The 9,672-nt window shown below is 36.7% G+C and overlaps 2 protein-coding genes across 3 annotated transcripts; both read left to right on the top strand.

Annotated features, from left to right (window-relative positions):
- The first annotated feature begins 898 nt into the window (after window positions 1–898).
- Window positions 899–3,080, top strand: LOC113768031 (chaperone protein dnaJ 8, chloroplastic). The gene is made up of 3 exons (XM_027312253.1): window positions 899–1,616; window positions 1,997–2,065; window positions 2,672–3,080. Exons 1-3 carry the CDS (start codon window positions 1,404–1,406, stop codon window positions 2,849–2,851), a joined length of 462 nt encoding a protein of 153 aa, XP_027168054.1. The 5' UTR covers window positions 899–1,403; the 3' UTR covers window positions 2,852–3,080.
- A 2,596-nt stretch (window positions 3,081–5,676) lies between these two features.
- Window positions 5,677–9,496, top strand: LOC113767619 (magnesium transporter MRS2-1). Of its 2 annotated transcripts, XM_027311772.1 has the most exons (7): window positions 5,677–5,826; window positions 5,925–5,971; window positions 7,050–7,643; window positions 7,813–7,941; window positions 8,038–8,373; window positions 8,469–8,516; window positions 9,151–9,496. In XM_027311772.1, the coding sequence occupies exons 3-7, from the start codon at window positions 7,059–7,061 to the stop codon at window positions 9,379–9,381; spliced, it is 1,329 nt and encodes a 442-aa protein (XP_027167573.1). In that variant the 5' UTR covers window positions 5,677–5,826; window positions 5,925–5,971; window positions 7,050–7,058; the 3' UTR covers window positions 9,382–9,496. The 2 variants fall into 2 exon arrangements, with proteins under 2 accessions (XP_027167573.1, XP_027167572.1); XM_027311771.1 differs by having other exon boundaries at window positions 5,677–5,971.
- The last annotated feature ends 176 nt before the right edge of the window (window positions 9,497–9,672 follow it).

Genomic DNA, 9,672 nt, shown 5'->3' with positions numbered 1-9,672 from the left:
AATTCTTATGTAATACGTTAAAAATCCAGCAAAAACACTTGGAAAATTACCAAAAAATGGTAGCATTTTACGTTTATTATTTTTTAATGATAATATGATATTTTTACATGCATAATAACTTTTCAGGATATTTGGCGGCATCACAAAACATCCAGTCAGGTCAAATATGTAGAAAAAAAAATACAAAAATCTCACTCTATGTAGTAGTAATCCCTCATGAGAAAAAATAGTTAAATCTAACCATAGAGGTAAATAATATGATATGGTTGGGAGACGTAAATAAGAGATAAAAGGCTTGTCTGTGAAGATTAATTTTTTTTTAAATTTTCTCCTATTATTTTGGATAGAATTCACTTGTAATAATTATAAGTTAACTGATCCAATTTTGCAAAAAAATGTGGTAAAAGAAAGTAAGGGAATATAGCTACATCTAAGTTTGCTATTGAAACGATCGTACACTTTTGTGACCAAGTAATCGAAACCCTGTTATAGAGAGAAAAAAGATTCAACGTACTTCTTTTTATATAAGCGCACAATAAAATAACAGAATTCATATACAATAATGTAAATCCTAGTGGAAATTACTTAGGACATAAGTTTTCTAACTCATCTATTTAAGTGATTTTCAAGATAAATTCATGTAACAACCTAATCTAAATATAGATAAGGAGTAGCATGTTGAAATTCATAGTTTGAGGACAATTTGGAATAGTATAACTTAAAACTAGGCCTCAAGTGAATAACAGGAAAGACGAGGCATATCCTTTGAAAATCTTAAAAGATTCTCTGCGAGAAAAGGCTTGGACAGAGTCACCAACCCAACTCCCAAGGGTCGGATAACTCTCCAAATCTCTCCCTTTCTATTGTCCACACCTCAAAAGGACTTGGCTCCTAGAGAAATCAAAAATTGCCAGGTGACACTTCGCCTCCAAAATTCACCACCATGGATAAGGACTGCATTTCCTACGTCAGCTTGACACATAGATCATTCCCTTTTGCCCTTCCGCTCTCTTCTTGATCTTTATATATGCCCATTTTCTTCTTTCCCAGTTGAACAGATTCATTATATCCTATCCATTTCAACCCATTATTGCATTCAAAGAAAAGTACCCTCCCCATACTATTCTTCATTGGCAATTGACTTGTTCTTTGAATTTTGCCCTTTTAAAATATTCACATAGCTTTCACATTCACCAAACCTTGCCTTCTCTAACCCGTTTCCATATTCATTTACCTGTTCCTTTCAGACCCTTCGATAGATGATCTTATACCCATAATCTATATATATCTTTGAAGCTGGTTTTGCTAAATCGCATCCGGGTTTGCTCATTTCTATTGGAAAAAAAGAAAACAGGATCCAATTTTTATTGATCCAAGAGTAGCTTTTGACTTTTTCAGAAACAATGGCGACTTTTGTAGGCTCTGCCTCTTCATCGTCTTCTTGGATTCAGATGAAGAACTCAGCAAAGAAGGGAAAGAACAATGGCAAGGACAATACCAAGTTCAGGGTATCGTGCGTTTCTTCTTCTATCGCAGATCCATATAAGACCCTAAGGATTCACCCTAGTGCTTCTGAATCTGAGGTCAGGAAGGCTTTCAGACAGCTCGCTCTTCAGGTATTTTTATTTTTAACCTCCAATTTTCCATTTTATTTGTGTTATTGTCACTAAAAATTTGATCTTTACAAACATTTCCATTTGCTAGACGCCAGCTTTGGGATAAAAATCTTTTCTTTAAATTGATTGCTCATTTGGAAAGTTCTTAACTTTTCACTTTTCTGGTTCTGTATTCAATCCGGGCCATGTAATAATGTGAAGGAGAATTTCTTAGTTCTGATCCTTCAAGTTTGATTTTTTTTGGTTGCCAATTGTTGCCTGTTAATGTTTCAAATTGCCCTATTTTTTTTTTTTTTTTTTTATAAAAAAATTGGCGCTAAGATTATATCATAACTAATGCTGGTTTATTGATGTATTATCTATCCGTGATCCAATTTCAGTATCATCCTGATGTCTGCAAAGGGAGCAACTGTGGCGTGCAATTTCACGAAATTAATGAAGCTTATGATGTAAGTCATCATGTTGATCTCTGTTCTCGTTAACAAATTAGGTTCAGCTGATCTTGAGGTTACAGATAACATATATATGATAATGAAGTGATATCTCAGACATCATCCTGTAGCACTCTTTTTTGGGCATGATTACTTTATGGTCTAAGTGGGAGCCTCGGATGTATGGTTGACCTTAAGTTGGAATATAATATCATGTTACAACTGAAAAGGATATGCCAAGCATTTTAGCTATTCCCAATCGTATTCAATTATTATACGCGACAACTTTCCAAAAAATTATTATACGTGACAATAAATAATGGAGAACAAGTCCTTTTCATTGTCAATCAAAGTGATGCCAATTGCATCACGCAATGTTTCTCAACCTGTCCCAAGACGTTGCATCTGTTCCAGCCATGTTAAAAATTAGGATGAAAGCCACATCAGGTGTAGGTTGCTCAAGTTGCTGATCTTATCCGAAAGAAGCAATTCAAGAATTTTGGATAAAACTTCGTTATTAAAGTATCATAGTCATCAGTTCATCGGTTCTTGATTGATGCAAGTTTCTAGTAGAGGTGGGCTGTACTGTTATTGAGCTTTTTCCTTTCCATGGTTTGTTTGCAGATTGTGATGAGTAATCTCAGAGGGGAATCAACTCAATCACAAATGGAGGCTTATGATGACGGTATAGATGATTCATTCAGGGGGATGAATGATCCTGATTGGGACATGTGGGAAGAATGGATGGGATGGGAAGGAGCGGGGATTCGTGACTACACATCCCATATCAATCCATACATTTAATCAAATCTTATTGCTTGGTTGTTTAAACAGTACAGGGCCGTAAAAAAAAACCCACATCTTCAACCTAAGAAACAGATGAAGATGGTTGAGGTTGATGTACAAATTGTCGGATTTATGTAAATATTCTGGGGGTACTTCTAATTAGTTGTATCATGTCGGAACCTTTTCTTGATGTGAATTCAATACACTGCATGTGCTCATCTATCAATGAACTGAAAATTTGCTCAAAGCTTAAAGATTTCACTTTCGCTTCTGTACTGTTCTTATGCTATCTGTCCAACTTGGTTCCTTGGCCCTGAGTACATTTGTTTCCTTCTGCCTCTGGGGCATTATGGAATCATAGGAAAAAATCTACATTGGGCCTGTCAAAGCACTGAGCTCACCCCTCACCACTTTCAAATGCCAGGAACTTGGTTTCTAATTACTCCTTCCTATGATTTCATCGGTAAATTCCAAGCTTAGTACTGAATTAATTCCTCCTGAGCCTAACATCCGGAAGCTTAATATAGATGGAACATCAAAGGGCAATCAGGGGCCTGCAGGTGCAGGGGAGTAATCAAGGAAATTTTTTTTTTTTCAAAACAGGAAATTGGTTTGCCCAGTAATACTAGCTCGAAGCCATGGGATTGACAGAATGGGACTTGGGAGTGATGCTGCTGAATCTAAAAGCTGCTTTAATCTTGAAGCAGATGCTGGTGATGAAATTGAGCCCATCAATCTTGAAGTTACAGATAAAAGGAGTGGTTAATCAGAAGACACTGATTTAAATTGTTCATTAAAAAATAACAGATTGAAGTATCAAGAAGATTCGACCATTAGGATCACAAGATTGCCCTGTTCTTGCTCTCTTTTCACTGTTCACCCGTTCCTGTTTAAAATGTAACTTGGAAAAGAAAATGGATCACGAAAGTCATTAACTTATACTATGAAGTTACTGTAACATCATGAAGGAGAAGAGGATTCCAGGATGGAGAATTGCAAATCAGCTGTCATATAATTGGTGGGGCGGCCACCTCAATAATCAATAATGGGGACGTCACAATCGGAGAGGCAGGTAATCTATGAGGAACGTGATTTTTTTTTTTTTTTTTTTGTCGACACAGGGGTGTTCGGGTCAATTTTTACGGGACCCGACTAATCCCCTGCGGCCCGAGCCCGGCGCCCCAACTCGGCCCGAACACGTTAAGTCGGGAGGAATAGGTACGTGATTTCAAGGACGTCAATGATCAATAATGTGATGCTCCAGCAACCAACAAGCCCCTTGGCCCGGGGTACGCCCCGATTGGGAGAAGTCGTGGTTTCCGGTGAACGCTTTCGAGGTCAATGAACTCGTAGACGGTTGAAGTCGTGTTGTTTTCTGCAGGGCATTGTATATCACGTTCTTGCCCTTTTGGGCAGATTGAACTCTGAATTGTCTACTCCTTGCCATTTGAAGATGACGTAGTAAGGAGTAGTTACTGGGTAATTTGGATTGAAAAGTTTGATTCGTTATCCATGAATCAAAAAGAAAAAGGAAAAAGGAAAAGATGACGAGGAGAAGGAGGAGGAAAAAAGCCATAAATAGTAGTAATAGTAAGAAGAGGATCTAAGGAGGAGCTAAGTCGATAAATGTGATTATTATTTATTAGCAACGAGAAGTTTTATCTCGATCCAGATTAATTACTTGACAAGTTTAGAAATTGATATTTAACCAATCAAAATACTTTAAGTAAGATCGTGATCCCCGTGAATTTTATCATCGACCATTTATTGTGATTTGGCACGTGTGACCCTCGTTTATTCACTTAGAGATAAAAGAATTGATTAAAAACCAACTCTTGAGTTTGCGTGAAGTTAGTCCAGACGGAAGGTTAAGGATATAATAATAATTCGTCTTGTTGTCGTAATACAATAATCAACAAGTGGAAAAGGAAGGAAAAAAGAAATCTAAACCACCAGATTCAATGAAAATCAAAAGCTAAAGCTTAAAAGTAGGAATTGCTTATTTATATTTTTTGGCCTGTATCTACCAATACCATATGATTACATCTATATTTAATCATGCCTCATACGTCATGGATTAAGACATTATTCACTAGGGAAAAAAAATAAACAATGGATTCATGCTCAAAGATTCCTCAATTGGAATTTATACGTGCAATAAAAATCCAAATCCATTCGAAAATTATAGAATCTCATAAAAACACCATAATTCTAACTCCTTCGGCTTAAGATGGTCATTTTTTGTAACTGCTTATTGAAAAGAAAGGAAAGTAATACAGAACGCCTTCCACATTTTGCCAAATGATTTTTTTTCCTTTCATTTTTAAAATATTAACTTTACATCCTATATAAATTTAAATTAATAAAATTTGGTTTTAATCTAAATTTTTGACTACGTTTTAGACTAAAAATCATCACATGACCAATATATACTCATTTTTTTAATGTAAAAAAGGTCAGATTTCACTTTTTTAGTAACAAAAAATTGTATGAATTAGGTCAAATTATTTTTTTTTTTTTGGCTAAAATGAATATAATTTGAGTCATCTCTTACTTTTAAAGGGTCGAAAATGAATATGGACCAAATCATTTGTTTAACTACCAAAGGGATCTAATCGTTTTTCTTTTAAAAAATGATCATATATCAATCACAAAATGAATTTAGGATAAAAAGCGGTAGAAAACAGCGGACGCCAAAACACTTCACTACCAAGAAAATGGGGAAAAAAAATCCATTGTTATACATTAATTACTGCAATAGTCTCCAAAAAAAAAAAATTACTATAATAGTAACAATAACAAGCTTATGATTGCTTCGGTAAGTAGTAGCTGTAGCTCCGGCTTTATGAAAGGCTGACGTCAATCAAAGGGACCAAGTTACGAGGTCGTTTTACTGAGAAGTTCCTTCCTTTCTCTCCGAGGAGGGCAATCAAGATTCTTGTACCTTTCCTGACGAGAATGATGATTCAGATAATATAAGCCCACGAGTCCAGGTGGGATTTTTTTTTTCTGTTCTTTTGTTTCTCGAGTTGCCGATGCAACAGTGTAAAGAATTTTATAATTGTCTTACGTAATATTACGGTGGAGGCAGCTACGGCGGCATTTTGGCCCAAACCCTAGCTTCTTCCTCTTCTGGAGGTATGTTGCAGAGTTCGTAGCTTTCTGTGAATTCAATTGATTGAGCTAAGTTGGCAGAGTTTGTTCGAATTTCTCTTTCGCGGATTTGGGAGGAATTTTTGGATTTGATCGCATTTCTGACAATAATACACTGTTTTTCTAATTTACTTGTCCCCATTTGAGATGGATGTTGTGATTGAATCTATTTGTCTGTGTTGTTTTCATTTTGAACTGTCCATATTATTACGTATAATTGAATTGTGGAAAGAAAAAAGTGAAGGGCTATGGGGGTTGAAGCTGTTTTGTTGGAAAGAGTATGATTGTCAATTGGAAAATAGCATCTATTTCAGTTATCGGTTTTTTCTTTTGATTTCTGGGATTCTGGGAATGTGATTTGGCATTTCCTTTAAACAGTGAAGGGAATGTTATTTTCGTTAATGCCTTTTTGGGGATTGTGGGACCCTTATGGGTGGAAGAGAAATGAGGGCGGGAATGGTGCTTGGATTGTTGCTGGTGTCATGTTGAAAATGTAGCTCTGCTGAATGAATTAGTTTAGCCCTTTGATCATCTTTGCGTTTAGGCATTGGAAAAGTAAAGGGATTAATATTTCCTACACTGACAGTGTGTATACTGTCAGCGTTGGATGAATGACAACTATGCAAAATTTTTAGCCGGAGTTAGGACAATTCAAAGGTCATTGATATCTGCATTCGAGCATTTTGTCCTTACTGTGGAATAAAATGTATATTTTCCTCGTAAGCTGAACAAGAGATATGATGTCATGACTTTTTTTTTCTTTTTTCCTGAAGGAATTTCATCATTCGAGCTCAACCATACAGCATTTTACTTTTAGTGAAAGTACTTAGTTATGTGATGAAGTTTTTCAGTAATAATGCTTCCAATAGAGCATCATGCACTGCCAAATAGATCCAGTGTTCCCTAATTCTTACATGATGCATGGGGTAGATAGTGAATGGATGAGTTTTACTTGAAATCATGAAATATTTGGCATTTTGTACGTTGTGACATTCTTCTGTTCGTTTTTGCATTCATTATGCAAAGTAATGGTTTGATTTCTGTTTCTTCTCTCACATCTCAGAATTAGAAAATGGCTGATCTTAAAGAACGCCTTCTACCCCCAAAACCTGCATCAGCTGCAAATCTTCGAGATGTATCTTATAGGCCCTCTGCATCTGGCCGTCCACCATTTCCAGGTGTTGACGTTCTAGGCCTCAAAAAGCGTGGCCAAGGCCTTCGTTCATGGATTCGTGTCGATTCCTTTGGGAATTCGCAAGTTATTGAGGTTGACAAATTCAGTATGATGCGTCGTTGTGATCTTCCTGCCCGTGATTTGCGCCTGTTAGATCCATTATTTGTTTACCCATCCACAATTCTTGGAAGAGAGAAGGCAATAGTTGTAAACCTGGAGCAGATTCGATGTATTATAACAGCAGATGAGGTGCTGCTTTTGAACTCTCTAGATAACTATGTAGTGCAGTATGTGGTGGAGCTGCAACGGCGGCTGCACGCTGCTGGAGTCAGTGATGTTTGGCAGACAGAAGGTAGTGATTCGAGCAGGAGGGGAAGGAACTTTGACAATATGTTTGGAAATACTTCACCAGATTATTTGCCCTTCGAGTTTCGGGCTCTTGAAGTTGCTCTGGAGGCTGCTTGCACATTTTTGGATTCTCAGGTGCATAAGAGAAACCATGACCAAATAGTTAAACTATATAATAGTAAGACTTTGCTGGAAACGTGAATTGATTGAGCTCTTAATGAAGAGTGCTAGGAAATTTTATCCATGCCTTCTTTAGCAGTATATGGTTATAATTAGCTGTTGGAAAATTGATTATTACATTCAGGCAGCAGAATTGGAGATTGAAGCATACCCACTGCTGGATGAGCTTACATCAAAGATTAGTACCTTAAACTTGGAGCGTGTTCGTCGATTAAAAAGCCGACTTGTTGCTTTGACCCGGAGAGTTCAGAAGGTATCGTGCTTATTATATTTTTGCTATCTTATTGAAACCCATTCTTCCCATTTCTGATGTTTTCTCTGTCTTTCTTTTATACCACCGTTCATCTAGGTTAGGGATGAGATAGAGCAGCTAATGGACGATGATGGAGATATGGCTGAAATGTACCTTACTGAGAAGAAAAGACGAATGGAATCATCCTTTTATGGTGATCAATCTCTTCTTGGATATCGGTCAAGTGATGGTGTACAATCTATTTCTGCTCCAGTCTCGCCTGTTGCGTCACCTCCTGATTCCAGAAAGCTGGAGAAAACTTTAAGTATTGCAAGGAGCAGACATGAGAGTGTCAGGAGTTCAGAAAGTGCAAATGAGAGTATAGAAGAGCTCGAAATGTTGTTGGAAGCTTATTTTGTTGTTATTGACAGCACCTTGAACAAGTTGACATCGGTATATTCTGTTGTCAAAAGTACCTATGCTGGCTTTTTATTGTCTGTTGGTTTAAGGCAAAAGGTTGATGAATAACTTTCTTTGTCTGATTTCAGCTGAAGGAGTACATAGATGACACAGAAGATTTCATCAACATTCAGCTGGTATGCATTCCTTTCTCTGGCTAAGTTGTGAAAAGAGTCTTTTAGCTACAGGTTGCACACTGATATGCATGTATCTTGGATTGATATGGAACCTATACCTCTTCTATGATCTCTAATATTACCCGTACGGTAAAACTATGGACACACTGCTCAAAGGGTCTGTCAACATTAATTTGTTAAGTTTTTAAAGTTGAAGTTGAACATTTTAGTCAATATTGATTATATATTCTTGGAACACACCACAGGTCATCTTTGTTAAAATTATATAGATGGTTTTGTTTGTATACTTTTGATATATCTGACTGTATGCTTATAGTTGACTTATCGATTATTTTCTTTGGATACGCTTGAGATATCTGACTGTAAGCTAATCGTTGCACAGCAAGTCAAACATAGTTTCCGAGGTTTGGTCATAATTGCTTTACCCAGTTTGAATTTTTTGTTTACTTGTATCACGTACGTAGGACATCGAAGTGTCTATCAATGTAAACAATTGCAAGGATTTTTCGTCAACCACACGTCCTGCGTTATAAAGAGTGTATTGTGAATTCACATGACTCGTTATTGTTTCTCAACGTTAGCTCTTAAATAAGCATGACCCAGTTGTGACAACTAATTTTATTTCTTTCTGCAGGATAATGTCCGAAACCAGCTTATACAATTTGAGTTGTTACTTACAACAGCAACATTTGTCGTTGCCATCTTTGGTGTGGTAGCTGGAATATTTGGCATGAATTTTACAGTACCATTGTTCGATAATCCAAATGCGTTCAAGTGGGTCCTCATAATTACAGCAGTATGTGGAATTATCATATTCTGTTCATTTTTGTGGTTTTTCAAATACAAAAGGCTGATGCCGCTGTAAGGAAATTTAGGAGCATTATTGCTAGTCATGCAAACCTTTAGCATCAAATTTTTGTAAGAGTGTCTAATCTATGCCAAGAAATATAGCAAAAGAGCAAGCTGCCTCAATTCTTTTATAGGCCCTGCTCCCTGCTCTGTTTCATACTTTCCCTTTTTTAACTTTTCGATCAATATACTTTGAACCCCCAGCAACGCCATGGTGATAACGAAAAGCACTGGAATGCTCCCAAAAGAAGAAACATAGATCGGGTATGCAGAAAATATACACGTCTGCGAATTTCTAACCATAACA

Source organism: Coffea eugenioides, chromosome 4, assembly GCF_003713205.1.
Source record: "Coffea eugenioides isolate CCC68of chromosome 4, Ceug_1.0, whole genome shotgun sequence".
In the NCBI taxonomy this organism is placed as follows: Eukaryota; Viridiplantae; Streptophyta; class Magnoliopsida; order Gentianales; family Rubiaceae; genus Coffea; species Coffea eugenioides.
This window is presented reverse-complemented; position numbering and strand designations above follow the sequence as displayed.